At 43.5% G+C, this 14,576-nt stretch overlaps 1 protein-coding gene across 1 annotated transcript in view; it reads right to left on the bottom strand.

Moving 5' to 3' along the window:
- Positions 1 to 14,576, bottom strand: part of LOC110526426 (protogenin A-like) — a 44,857-nt gene that overhangs the window by 12,224 nt on the left and 18,057 nt on the right. The window contains exons 3-10 of the mRNA XM_036980822.2: positions 9,638 to 9,782; positions 9,308 to 9,441; positions 8,856 to 9,152; positions 8,602 to 8,761; positions 7,889 to 8,136; positions 6,085 to 6,249; positions 4,872 to 5,177; positions 2,510 to 2,698 (exon numbers count right to left, since the gene is read on the bottom strand). Of these exons, the coding sequence (XP_036836717.2) occupies positions 2,510 to 2,698; positions 4,872 to 5,177; positions 6,085 to 6,249; positions 7,889 to 8,136; positions 8,602 to 8,761; positions 8,856 to 9,152; positions 9,308 to 9,441; positions 9,638 to 9,782 (1,644 nt within the window). The remainder of the gene's footprint in view (positions 1 to 2,509; positions 2,699 to 4,871; positions 5,178 to 6,084; positions 6,250 to 7,888; positions 8,137 to 8,601; positions 8,762 to 8,855; positions 9,153 to 9,307; positions 9,442 to 9,637; positions 9,783 to 14,576) is intronic.

Below are 14,576 nucleotides of genomic sequence, written 5' to 3'. Positions count from 1 at the left end.
TATGTTATTTGTGCACTTTAGAGCAACATTGACTCAATAATACAGTAATGGTTGGCTTGTTGTCTTTACCACATCAAAGCTAAGTGAATTTAGGTCCCAGGGATCTGAAATACTTATCAAGTCACTCAGTGAGATTGGTGTTGTTCATAATCCCTGACTGATCGAACACATTCTCTAGTCTGTGTGTGGTTGTGGTTTCCAAACCCGTGTGACTGTCACAAGTGTCCTTGGGTGAAGTAAAGAGTTAAAGTTAAATCCTCTGTTAATTGCATTACTATCAGAGACATTACAGCGTAATCCTTTATCCTGGATAAAATCCAATTAACATTTTAATTGAAGCTCCATTTTGCTCTCTACTTCAGACATGCCATGGAGGGTAAATAATCTTGTTATTAGACGAATCCAGAGTGTTTTCTAATGGAAAAACACTTCATCAATTCAATAGTAAGTAGACTGATTAAAAGTCAGTAAGAAAACAATGTCCTACCGGGCACAATATGTATAGTTTATTAAAGGACATAAGTCATGGTTTGTCACTCAAACAACATTGAAGAAAATCAATAGGGAAATGCCCTTTCCACTGCTGTTCTGTCCTTGGAAGGTCAAATCGAGACAGGGACTACTCAATTATGGGCAAACATGGGCATTAAAGCAGACCCAAATTGATAAGAACACCCCGTTTTAATTAAAATACCCTGTTTGGAGATGTGGGTCACCTCCACGAAAATTAAAAATGACTTAATGTTACACTTCTCGTATTGGTTTATTATCTATGTCACAGCATATATCCGAAGGGAAAACTGAGTCAAGTCAGTATTTTTATCTTAAGCTGTCTCTCTGTTTAACACACCACTTACTGAAATCAACATTGTAAAAATGTGGTGCCATGGGCAGGCACTGAAGTCGTACCTAAAACCTATCTGACACTGACAGTAATACGTGACAAATTAAACTGCTGTGTCTCTTCTCCAACAGGAAGTCTCTCCCCTGAGGGGGGAAACCTTTGGGAAGATAAATGAGATGCATACTTCTCTTCAACATGTCATACTACAAGACACATTCCATGGATATGTATTTACAGAAAAGCTCAGCTACCAGTGGTGAGGGGCTGAATTTGGTTGACTCTCGGTCAATTAAGTCTCTTTTGTGGCCCTTAAAGCCTAACACAATGAAAGCCTTTGATGTGAATTCTCCTCCAAATGCTCTGCTCACAGCAGTCATAAAACACACCATAAATCTGCTCCACAATAACAGCTTCCCTCTCCTCTAAAGACAGCCCTGGAATACACCTCTGCCAGCTATTCTATCAAACAAGCACATTTAAACTGTTTCAATGAGAAACTAATGAAAAACCAAGGCATAGTAAGTGTGTTTTGGTGATATCTATCTATGTCACATTACTACAACTTGTTTGTCCACTATGTTCATTATTCCAGGAGGAAAATGTGGTTCATGAGGAAAAGGAGAATATACACAAAAAGCCAGACTTCATGTGTTCTATTTCTCCAATAGGTTTTACATCAAGCTTCATAAAAATACTCTCTATTAAAAAATAATTATCCATTCAAAAAAACAAATATTTCATAAAGTACAGCACTTTAAAACCTACTCACTTTAAAACCTACTCACTTTAAAACCTACTCACTTTAAAACCTACTCACTTTAAAACCTACTCACTTTAAAACCTACTCACTTTAAAACCTACTCACTTTAAAACCTACTCACTTTAAAACCTACTCACTTTAAAACCTACTTGTGTCATGCTAAACAACAGCTGGTGCCAAAATGGGGGAAGTTTCAGCAGTCATATTTATCACCCCTTCACAGTAAGACCCCTCCATGACAAAACAAAACACATACTGTAGCAAGAAAACAAAAAGGTAAAAGGGGACACATACTGTATTTACCCCCCCCCCCCTTATGCGTTCTAATCCTGGTCTAGTGCCAGAGCTTCCTGATTCAACATTCAGCTGCTGGCCACCTGGCCGACCTCCTCTGTCCACAGATGGTCAGTTGTCCACTGCAGTAGTGTGGGACTCCCTTTCCAGCCACACTCTCCAACTTGGCAAAATGTATTTGACCCAGAGGCCAGAGAACCAGCATATGTCCCCAACACCCCTTCCTCAGTCCCAGCTAGCAGCTATTTCTAAATCTGTTGGGGGGACATACATTGGAAATCAGGCCAGGGCCGTAAGGTCATGGGGGGTTGGCTTCTTTCTGGACCTTTGGACATGAGCCCCCACAACTCACATGAAAATACTTTGTCCTTGCCAAACTAATGGGCTTTTCTGATCCTAAAAAGACCTTAAACATGCCTGGTGAGGACACAGAAAATGTTTTTTAAGAGCATCCTTGATCCAAATCCAATTTAAGGAGGACTTTCATTGTGTAACCATGCTATTGACTAGAACATATTCTTAATCTTGCAATTGAAATCCAAAATCAAGACAAATGTCATCAGCAACAATGTGAGATCATAGGGCGGGTGTACTATGTGGAGTCTACTCACCTAGGCCACCAATGGTGTGCCTGTTTTCCTGGACACGCAGCTGGATGGGGGAACTCTCAGCCTGGCTCTCCTCGTGGTAGAACAGCCTGTAGCCCTGGATGCTGACAGAGTTTCCTGGTGCCAGCTGCCAGCGCACTATGATGGTGGTGCAGTTCAGAGGCTCTAACTGTAGCTCAGGGGCCAGAGGCACTGTGAGGAGACACAACGAGAGATAGATCTTTGGTTATAGTCACTGTGGGGAGACACAAAGAGAGATAGACCTGTGGTTAGAGTCACTTTGAGGAGACATGAAGAGAGAGAGATCTGTGGCTAGAGTCACTGTGAGGAGACGCAAAGAGAGAGAGATCTGTGGTTAGAATCACTGTGGGCAGACACGAAGAGAGATAGACCTGTGGTTAGAGTCACTTTGAGGAAACATGAAGAGAGAGAGATCTGTGGCTAGAGTCACTGTGAGGAGATGCAAAGAGAGAGAGATCTGTGGTTAGAATCACTGTGGGCAGACACGAAGAGAGATAGACCTGTGGTTAGAGTCACTTTGAGGAAACATGAAGAGAGAGAGATCTGTGGCTAGAGTCACTGTGAGGAGATGCAAAGAGAGAGAGATCTGTGGTTAGAATCACTGTGGGCAGACACGAAGAGAGATAGATCTGTGATTAGAGTCCCTTTGGGGAGACACAAAGAGAGACCTGTGATTAGAGTCACAGTAAACATCTGAGTATTTATTTAATGTAATTGTTTTGTGAAGAGATGGCAGCTCTGCTTCTAGCTACTAAGCAACTTTGCAGTATTTTTTGTGTGTGTGTTATTTCTTATCACAAGCATTTCGCTACACCTGCAATAACATCAGCTAAATATGTGTATGTGACCCATACAATTTGATTTATTGAGGACAGTTCTGAGGATGTAAGGTTCAAACAGAATCTCTCTTTTTAAATGTCATGTGTACTATTTCTATACAGAGTTCAACCTGCATGACTATTCATTTTTATTCAGATGTCTTTATTTTAACCAGCTCATCTGAAATAGTACCAAGTCAAGGGAGAATATGAAACCCAACCAACCCCTGCTTCCCGATCAGGCCTTCTTTACCTTAAGCCCAATGGCCAACACCAATGTGTTCATAAAGGTCAATTTGCTTCATATTCAGATACCATTCAGAGCCTTGCTACTATTGACAGTCCATAACTATTTATTATGAAAGGTTAGCTAGTCCTTAACAAATTAAGGACTTGTTCAGGCACACGTTTGTTTGGGATACCCAAATGATTAATAGTAAACCATTTAATATGGCAGAAACATGCTTATTTAGATTTCCCAGAAATAATTTGCTGTATAAATAGGGGCAAAGTCACCAAAACGTATTGAATTGTTAGAGATGCAGGCAGGGTGGTAGGCTGGGAGCAAGTTGACTCTGTAGCTTGTCTTGTTCCTTGAAAACAGGAATGCTCTCCACCCAGCTGCTCACTGGCTTTACCTGATGGAAATAACCGGCTCCCAGCCTGCAGCCCCCAACCAGAGGTACATCCATACCATGCCCCAGCCTGACACACAGATACACAGCCAGGCACAAACACACAATAGCAGAGATGAGCCAGGTCCTCAGTTCTACTGACCGAATGCCTATTCAGCCGACATGATCCTGGCAGAATTCTAGAAAATATCCTGTTTTTTTCCAAAAGGACAGAGCGAGAGAGGGCAGCAGTCCCCTCCCCCACCCCCGAGGCTCAGATGGAGCTCTAAACAGAACTATTCTTCCTCCCACCCAGAGGCCTCTCTTTTATGACCCATGACTGAAGCCATTCCGATGTTACTGACAGAGAGGGCCAAAGGTCATGAAGTAACAAACGCAATGCCTTAACAAGATTATTAGAGCAAGCTCTTCTCATGGCTCTCTCTCACACATTCAGCAGAGGACTGGGAAGAAGAAAGGTTCAGAGATAATCCAGCCTCTTTGCTCCTATATTGACTATGTGTAGAGGGAAGTGTGCTCTCACTGTGCGCCTGCAAGGCATGATGGTTTTAGTGTGCATGATAAGTCCGTGCAGGAAGTAAGGCAGGAAGTAAGGCCTTACATGTTTATTTCTGTGATGTGGTAGCTTTACAAATCTAAGGTTGAAATTCTGGTTCATGTTATGGCTTACGTTTGTCTTTTGACTTTAATTGATTAGAAGTCATACAGTTGTAATCATCTGTACAAGGATCATATGTGCACGCGGCAACCTAGTCATAAGACTGGGACACAAAGAGCACATGTTTACCTTTAAAAAAAATATATCATGTGCATGCCTGAATGCCTGGAGCATCGGACCATCAGGGAGCAGCCAATAACTCATCGCTACTACTGAGGAGCATGTGTAAGTACCTTTGGTGCTGGATGCCTTAGGGGTGCGGTGGGAGGTCCAGGCTGACTGTTCCCCCCAGCCCACGCTAGTGGCTGCAGCGATGCGGAGGAGGTAGATGGTGTCGGGCTGCAGGCCCTCCAGGAGATACTGGGTCTTCTCCCCAGGAAGCTCCAGCTGGGTGACGGCCTGGTCAGCACTGGTACGATAGGACAAGCGGTAGGCCGACACCCGGCCACGGCTTATCTTGGCTACAAGGGGCTGCCAGGACACCTGGATGTCTGTGGGGCTGCGGCTGGTAAGGCTGAGCTCTGGGGCACGCAGGGGCACTGTGGAGAGGGAGACAGAGTGGTCATGTTGAGGCTTATACAGTCACCAACTTGTTCATTACTGTGTTTCTGTCTATATTTATGGTCGTTTTGTATCGTGTTTTGGTGGGGACCAAAGGAAGAGCTGCGATTGCTAAAGTAACAGCTAGCTACTGAGACTATAATGAACAAACCCAGAGATACAAATCAGCTCACTGTGCGTCACACTCAGTCATACTGGAAAATCAATTCAGTAAGTCTGCAAGTGTACACAATAAATAGATGGGACCTGATTTAGACTGGTATGCAATCATGTGACAGATATTGCCTTAGTCAAGGACAATAGGCCAGTTATTTTCTGTGGAATATGAAAGAAATGTAATTATCCTTGATCATAAGTGGTGGTCACGGTTGCACAGTGCAGAAACATTTAATGGGGTGGTGTGAACTGTGAAGGGCCCTTGTGGGGAGTTAGATTATAGTAGAGAGGGTCATTCCTGATCTCTAAATATCAGCCTGACGAATGTTTAACTAGCCGAGTGGTCCACCATCTAATCCTTCCTTATTAGACTCCGCTATTCCTCTGGCGCACCTCTTAGAGACGACCTCAATTAGACAGCCAGGGGTTAGCCCCACTAGATTCATTACAGGACCTACAGTACTGCACACTCTCTACAGCCTATTCATTACAGTTTAAACAAACTGGAAAACATCCTCTGAGTCCTCCATTAGAGTGATAGAAGACCTTACACAATGACTACAGGATCAATATGAAGCATTCTCATTACTATTCATCTGGGAGTGTTTTTATTCATCCTGGGGTGACAGTTATGGCTGCACATTACCTCTGTTTCCCTGGGTTACAGCCCGATAAAGGCCAGGGTGGACTGTATGTTTGTGCATGTGGGAGCTAACGACGAGGCCTCACCATCCTCCAGGGTGTGCTGGAACACATGGTCTGACATGCGGCTGGCTCCCATGGGCATGTAGGCCACGATGTAGAAGGTGTAGTTCCGCACGGACTCCAGGTCATCAATAATGTACCGGGTTGTGTCGTTGCCAATGACAACCTGATATTCCTCGTTGTTCAAGCCTGGTTTTAGGGAAGAAAAGGACACACATTTAATCAATTAATCAATTACCACCCACAGAGTTGTAAGCTGCATGTACAGGCAAGGAGTTCAGAGGGGATCTGATCCTTCAATGCAAACTCTTTAGGGCACTAAAGGGGGACCTAATCATAAAAGGGTCTATGAAGATTTGCATACATTCTGAGTACAAAGACAACTTTTGATAACTTTCCATAATCATCATTCAATGATTTCTCTCAGTATACAGAGCAATTAGAACATAATCACTTTGGCTTTAGGAACCTCCTTGTCTGAGCTGCCTGATTCTTACAAAGTTACGCTGTACATCTGTCTCTAACAGTGAGCTTCTGGTCCATTCAGCATGGACAATATACAAAAAGTGTCAACTCAATCAAACTGGTTCCTTCCCCTTTTATAGACAATTTCATCAACATTGCTCAAGCCAAATTCCAGCATTCAATTTTCCCACATTGCTGGCTGAGCCTAATCGCAGTTTAATTAGCACAGATTAGGAAGGTCCCACAAAAGACTCACTTGTAGCCAGGACGTATTGAATCGTCCAGCCTGATTTCTGACCTGGTAAACAAGATCCTTGAGAGTAAACAGAAAAGGCCTTGTCCAGGGGCCTGAAAGGCCCAGGAAACCTCCCTGAAAAGACACACAAAGCCTCCCTCCCAGTCCAGCTCATGCTGTCCCAGTGCCTTGACAGAATCTCCTCTGTTGGATTAGCACACTCCAACACACAGACTAATTAGTTTCTCCTTTCATTAGAACCTTCATTTAGTTACCAAGGCTCTGTGTCTGAGACCTCAGGTGCAGAATGCATTGGTGCTACTACTCCTGTCAATCTCAACGGCCAGCAATTCTCTGAGACCGGACAGAATGTTTCACGTAATCTTAATCAAGTGCACCAAATCCTTTACAGACGCCAGTTATTTAAGGAGAAAGGGGCAGATTTTCTAACTTACATCCGTTAACGTCCTTATCCTTACATAGCCTAGCAGGTGTTTCTTTTGCTGCATGGAATTCGTACATTTGGCCTATACAATGGTATTCCATAGCCGGCGATGAACAACCGTGCCTGAATGAACTGGATAACATTTGTGCTGAACTGTTACATTGTTTGAATGTGACTCTTGGTGCCTCTTCATCAACAATACAGGTTCCCAGGAAAGCTAAAGGTCCAGCAGTCAATGTCTGGGGTGACTAGTGACAACAGTGCAGCCCTTGTATTCTTGTGATCGTTTCCTGTCTATCCTGCATCTCATCTAGTGTTCCTGCACCTTTAAAACCCATGCACAGGGCTTGCGATCGCCTATGGAAGGCCAGTCCTGTTTGTACAGAGCAAGCTGCTGTTCTTTCTTAGTTGCAGTAGTCATTTTCCTTGACCTCTGCCTAGCAACCAACTATTAACAACAGATGGTCAATCTCCCACATTCCGTTCTGGGGGCAAGGAGGAAGCGGAGCATTCAGGACTCTAAACAGTGTTAACTGTTAACTCCTGGGGCTACCAAGGCCATTAATATGGAATGCCCTAATACATACGACATTAACTATTTCCTGCCAACATCAAGAAGAGTTTCTGCTTGAAAAGGTACAAGACATAGAAGAGGCTCCCCTGAATTGGCCATCATATCTCACCTTCAGCCTTCATGTAGTGCACAGAGTAGGCAATCACTTTGTCTGAGTTGTACAGTGGTCTCTCCCAGGCCAGCAAGATGGCAGAGCTGGATACAGTGTCAGCCCGGATGTTCCTGGGCGCGCTGGGCCGGTCCTCTGACATCACCACTATGAGCCGGGCCATGGACAGCACAGAGCCCTGCTCATTCTCTACCTGGCACTGGTAGATGGCATCATCCTCAGGGATGATCTGGTTGATCACCAGTTTACTGTGGGACAAAACACACATGGCCATATTAGACTTCTGTCCCTCCTTCAGTTTCCCCTACCAATACTTAACCAGTCGCTTACCAACTCTATCATTCTCTTTCAAATCAGAAACCGTTAACAAGCCAAGGCAGTGGTATTAGCAGAGGATGCAAATTAGTGGGAAATCCACTGAAATGCCATTAGCACGTTTGTAAATTATTCAGCTTCCTTTCTTCTGTAGGGAAAGGCTGATTAATTTTTAATTGGGACTGAGTTTCCAATCAACAAAGACAACTTACCTGTGGGGTAAAGGAATTAGGGATTCTGTTTCAATTAACATACAGCAGAACATACAATATGGTTGGTGTTTAGGAGGCAGGGATTTATAAAACAATGAGATGATCATATAAATAAACAATTGAGAGGGAGACAAACAGGAGCAGAGAGTTATTAGCTATATTTCGATCTGGTGTTAGAGCTCAGACCTGTTGTACATTTTGATGCGTCCGTTGGAGTGGACCTTCTCTCCGTTCTTCAGCCAAGTGATGTGGGGCAGGGGAACCCCCTTAGCCTGGCACACAAAGCGGGCCGTGCCCGCACGCGGACGGGTCAGGCTCTCCGGCCACTCCACCAAGGACGGAGGCGCTGAATAAGGGAAACGTCATAGATGTAACAAACACCAACAATCATGTCTGTAATAACAACTGACACCCTACACAGACGACTAACATGTGTTTACCTAGCACAGTGATGTTGGCCGTGGCGATGGTATAGTTGCGTGTGCCAGGGGTAGTGGCTCTGCACATGTACACTCCTCCGTGTTGGGGTTTGACGTCAGAGATGATGAGGTTGCCATTGCCCAGCACCTTGGTGTTGAAAACATCGATGGACTTGCTGTCGGCTCGGCTCCAGGAGATGAGGGGTCGGGGATTCCCTGTAGCCATGCATTCCAGGATGGCACTTTGGTGCAGGGAAACAGTGGAATTCTGGGGCCCGGCGATTATCCGAGGTCTCTGAGGCAGTTTGGGGCTTGGAGCTGTGAAGGGGAGACAGGATTTGACCAGGGTGCCCACTTCACTACTCAACATAAATTTAACTTGGCTTTTATTGGGCTTATAATGTTTGATGCAATGCTTGTGAATATATTATGTTTAAATCTGAAAAAAGTGCTAATTCTCCACTATCTCCCACCTGGAGTGACAGTGAGGGTTGCCTCTGTACTCCGGCGACGGTTGGCGATGTTGGTCGCCACACAACGATAGTTCCCAGCATCCCCTTTTTCCACCCCGTGGATCTGCAAAACGCCACTGGGCAAGACTGTGATTCTGGGACAGACAAGAACACAAAGACAATCAATACAACTGACATCATATATAATGGTGGATGAGCACACAGCTCTGATATTTCTTTCACTCTGACATGTACAGTTTAAAATCATAATAGACTTTACAATACTCTCAAATGCCATCTACAGATAAAGTTAATGACATGGCATGATAATGAAATAATGAGAATACATACCTTTTAGTTGCCAGGGGTAACATGACCCGATTGAACTCCCAGGTGATGATGGGAGGAGGGCTTGCAGTGACTTTGCAGGTGAAACGGGCGACTGATCCTTCTGTCACCACAATAGATGTTGGCTGATTTGTAAAGGGGGAGATACCTACAGAACAAGGAATGGTGAGACACTGTGTACTACAAGAGTAGACACATTCTCTAATGTACAGTACATGTTTGCGAAGAGATGATTAGTAGTAATGCAGCCATTATTTTATTTATTTAACCTTTATTTAACCAGGAAGGGCTCATTGAGATTTAAAATCTCTTTTTCAAGAGCATCCTGGCCAAGATACAGTGGGGCAGCCACCAATTGTGCAAATTCTCCCACTTAAAAAGATGAGAGGCCTGTAATTTTCATCATAGGTACACTTCAAAAATCCAGAAAATCACATTGTAGGATTTTTAATGAATTTATTTGTAAATGATGGTGGAAAATAAGTATTTGGTCAATAAAAGTTTATCTCAATACTTTGTTATATACCCTTTGTTGGTAATGACAGAGGTCAAACGTTTTCTGTAAGTCTTCACAAGGTTTTCACACACTGTTGCTGGCATTTTGGCCCATTCCTCCATACAGATCTTCTCTAGAGCAGTGATGTTTTGGGACTGTTGCTGGGCAACACGGACTTTCAACTCCCTCCAAAGATTTTCTATGGGGTTGAGATCTGGAGACTGGCTAGGCCACTCCAGGACCTTGAAATGCTTCTTACGAAGCCACTCCTTCGTTGCCCGGGCGGTGTGTTTGGGATCATTGTCATGCTGAAAGACCCAGCCACGTTTCATCTTCAATGCCCTTGCTGATGGAAGGAGGTTTTCACTCAAAATCTCACGATACACGGTCCCATTTATTCTTTCCTTAACACGGATCAGTCGTCCTGGTCCCTTTGCAGAAAAACAGCCCCAAAGCATGATGTTTCCACCCCCATGCTTCACAGTAGGTATGGTGTTCTTTGGATGCAACTCAGCATTCTTTGTCCTCCAAACACGACGAGTTGAGTTTTTACCAAAAAGTTATATTTTGGTTTCATCTGACCATATGACATTCTCCCAATCTTCTTCTGGATCATCCAAATGCTCTCTAGCAAACTTCAGACGGGCCTGGACGTACTGGCTTAAGCAGGGGGACACGTCTGGCACTGCAGGATTTGAGTCCCTGGCGGCGTAGTGTGTTACTGATGGTAGGCTTTGTTACTTTGGTCCCAGCTCTCTGCAGGTCATTCACTAGGTCCCCCTGTGTGGTTCTGGGATTTCTGCTCACCGATCATTTTGACCCCACGGGGTGAGATCTTGCGTGGAGCCCCAGATCGAGGGAGATTATCAGTGGTCTTGTATGTCTTCCATTTCCTAATAATTGCTCCCACAGTTGATTTCTTCAAACCAAGCTGCCTACCTATTGCAGATTCAGTCTTCCCAGCCTGGAGCAGGTCTACAATTTTGTTTCTGGTGTCCTTTGACAGCTCTTTGGTCTTGGCCATAGATGAGTTTGGAGTGTGACTGTTTGAGGTTGTGGACAGGTGTCTTTTATACTGATAACAAGTTCAAACAGGTGCCATTAATACAGGTAACGAGTGGAGGACAGAGGAGCCTCTTAAAGAAGAAGTTACTGTCTGTAGGTCTGTGAGAGCCAGAAATCTTGCTTGTTTGTAGGTGACCAAATACTTATTTTCCACTATAATTTGCAAATAAATTCATTAAAAATCCTACAATGTGATTTTCTGGATTCATTTTCTCATTTTGTCTGTCATAGTTGAAGTGTACCTATGATGAAAATTACAGGCCTCTGTCATCTTTTTAAGTGGGAGAACTTGCACAATTAGTGGCTGACTAAATACTTTTTTGCCCCACTGTAGGCACCAAGTCATTACAAAAATTACAGCCAAACAACATGAAAAAATACAAGTAATCTAGTAAAAACCATAGAATTCACAAGAGTATAACAAAATCAAAAACAGCAAATTAAAAACATTGACAGGTCAGGGAATCAGTCTCAAGATCATTCATCAGTGATTTAAAAATACCAAACGGAACAAGTTCTTCCAGTTTAAAAGTATTTTGTAAGGCGTTCCAAGACGATGGCGCAGAGTACATAAAAGCCCTTTTACCAAATTCAGTTCGGACATTTGGAACAGTTAGCAGGATAAAGTCCAGCAAACGAAGAGAGTACCCACCACATTTATGAACAATAAAAATGCCCAAATAAAAAGGCAGTAAACCCAAAATGGCTTTGTAAATAAAGTATACCAGTGACTGAGCCTACGAGTGACTAGAGAAGGCTAGCCAACCCTGGTATACAAAGTGCAGTGGTGTGTAAAGGTTTTGCAGTTTAAAATAAATCTCAAAGTGCCATGGTAAAGGGTGTCAATTGATCTCAAACACTGAGCGGAAGCATTCATATATAAAATATCCCAATAGTCTAGTAAGGGCATAAATGTAGTAGCTAATACTAGCCTCCTTCTGGCTTCAAAAGAAAAACAGGCCTTATTCCTAAAATAAAATCCCAATTTCAGCTTAAATTCTTTTGTAAATTGTTGAATATGCAATTTAAAAGAGAGGCCATCATCAATTAAAATTCCAAGATATGTATGAGGTTACAACCTCAATCTCCTTGCCCTGACAGGTCGTAATAGGTGAAAGGTTCAGATGTTTAGTTTAGTCAGTATTGAGGATGAGCTTCAATTGACACAAGGTATGTTGAACAGTATAAAAAGCAGTTTGCAAGTTCTGGATAGCTTTTGTAAGAGACGAGGCACAACAGTAAATAACAGTATCATCAGCCTAAAAAATGAAGTTGCACATTTTGGAAATTTTTGTCTAAATCATTTATATAAATAGTGAATAAGAGATGACCAAGTACAGAGCCTTGGGACACACCATTAAAGACAGGCAATTTAACAGACATAAGCACATCAAATTGAGTGCACTAAGTTCTATCAGACAGATAGTTAGCAAACCATGCAACTTTTAGAAAGCAAGAACTATGAAATTATGTTTTTCTAGTATTGCATTTCCCCCCATTTGGATCTATAATACCAATCATCACAAAAATGTATGTTCATGGCCCAATATCGTCTCTTGCTCGGCAGCTCATCTTAGTGGATAAGGTTACATGCCTTTCTATCAGTCAAACTAAGCCTCTGTATCTTAGGACTGTTCAGTTAAAATGGAAATCAATGACATTTATGGAAATAAGGGAATATATTGAGCTGCCAGGCATATCTTACAAATATACATTACTTCACTTTCAGGTTACTATCTCACTAAAGCCATACCCAGCAAAGGCCAACCCACTTCAGTAACTGCCTGATAGTGAGACTGTTGTGCTGTGAAGCTGAACCTCATTCTTGGAATTTTGATTGAAAATAGGAAAATTGCGGCCTCCCAGGCGCAGTGGTCTAAGGCACTGCATCGCAGTGCTAGCTGTACCACCAGTGATTCTGGGTTCGAGCCCAGGCTCTGCCACACCTGGCCGCGACCGGAAAGTCCATGGGGCAACGTATAATTGGCCCAGCGTCGTCCGGGTTAAGGAGGGTTTGGCCGGCAGGGATATCCTTGTCTCATCGCGCACTAGTGACTCCTGTGGCAGGCTGGGCACAGTGCACGCTGACCAGGTCGCCAGGTGTACGGGGTTTCCTCTGACACATTGGTGTGGCTGGCTTCCGGGTTGGATGTGCATTGTGTCAAGAAGCAGTACGGCTAGGTTGGGTTGTGTTTCGGAGGACGCATGGCTCTCAACCTTCGCCTCTCCCGAGTCCGTACGGGAGTTGCAGTGATGAGACAAGACTGTAACTACTACCAATTGGATACCATGAAATTGGGGAGAAGAAGTGAGAGCTTTAAAAAAATATATAAAATAGGAAAATCTATGTGCACAATTATACTGAAATGATCACTACTGCCTATCTTTATTCTTTATTCTTTATTCATATAATTGTCCATGAAACTACTAGCCAAGGAGCTGCCATGCCCCAATGAGAAAGCTCTATCCTAATCAAATCAAACTAAATTCTGTACATTAGCACATTTGCCAAGAATACTCATATGGGCTGTTGACAGCAAGATCTGAAGAGCCCCACAATCCATCCAACCTTACCCTTCCAAGACAAATTCTCTCCCTGACCTCCTCTCCTTACTGCCTAGACAGAGTTCATGTGTTGATGCATTGCCGTCTAATCAAGACAGTCACAGGAAGACCCTTTGCCCTGAGATGTAGGTTAGTCTACTATTGAAATCAGCTGTTGTTTTTTTCTCCATGCCCTGTCTCTCACCTTCTCTTTGAAAATGCATAAGCTCCAGTTCTCCCTCAAATTAGGTGTTATACAAGCACCAGACATCGGATATCAGACGGGGTTCCCGAGGCCTTAACTAACCTAAACAAACCAGCATGTTACATGTACCTGTCAGCTCATCCTGGCTGGAGCACATTAAACCCTGAGGAGATCAGAGAGCAGAGGAAATCTCTGCTAGGCCCATCTTATTAATTAGCTCCTCTACTATGCACATCTACGCACATGAGCAGAGGTCAATCAGTCAAATGTGTGCCATGCACACAAACTTTTAGTGGCCCACCTAATGACTACTGATAATACTGATAAAATTCCTCATACGCTTGCTGTAAAACTCTTTATATTTAAACACAGAGTCATTAAGCCCACAGCTGGTTATGAGGCCATGTGGATGAGGAGGGGAAGCCATTTTGTTTGAGATCATTGATTAATTTCCCCCTCATGGAGCAGCAGAGTTTGGGAAGATCAGTCAGTGAAAGGTGATACTGAAAGTGAGTTCTTTGACAGGCCAGATGAATGGCCAGCCAGTGGGAACCTAAAAGGACTGCTCTATGCTAACAGTAGCATTAAAAGACAACATCACATGTAACCAACCCTCACAGACACACAGTCCT

Source organism: Oncorhynchus mykiss, chromosome 6, assembly GCF_057628025.1.
Source record: "Oncorhynchus mykiss isolate SJ-2025 chromosome 6, ASM5762802v1, whole genome shotgun sequence".
NCBI classification, from domain to species: Eukaryota; Metazoa; Chordata; class Actinopteri; order Salmoniformes; family Salmonidae; genus Oncorhynchus; species Oncorhynchus mykiss.
Note: the sequence above shows the minus strand (reverse complement) of the source record. Positions and strands in the feature narration are given on the sequence as shown.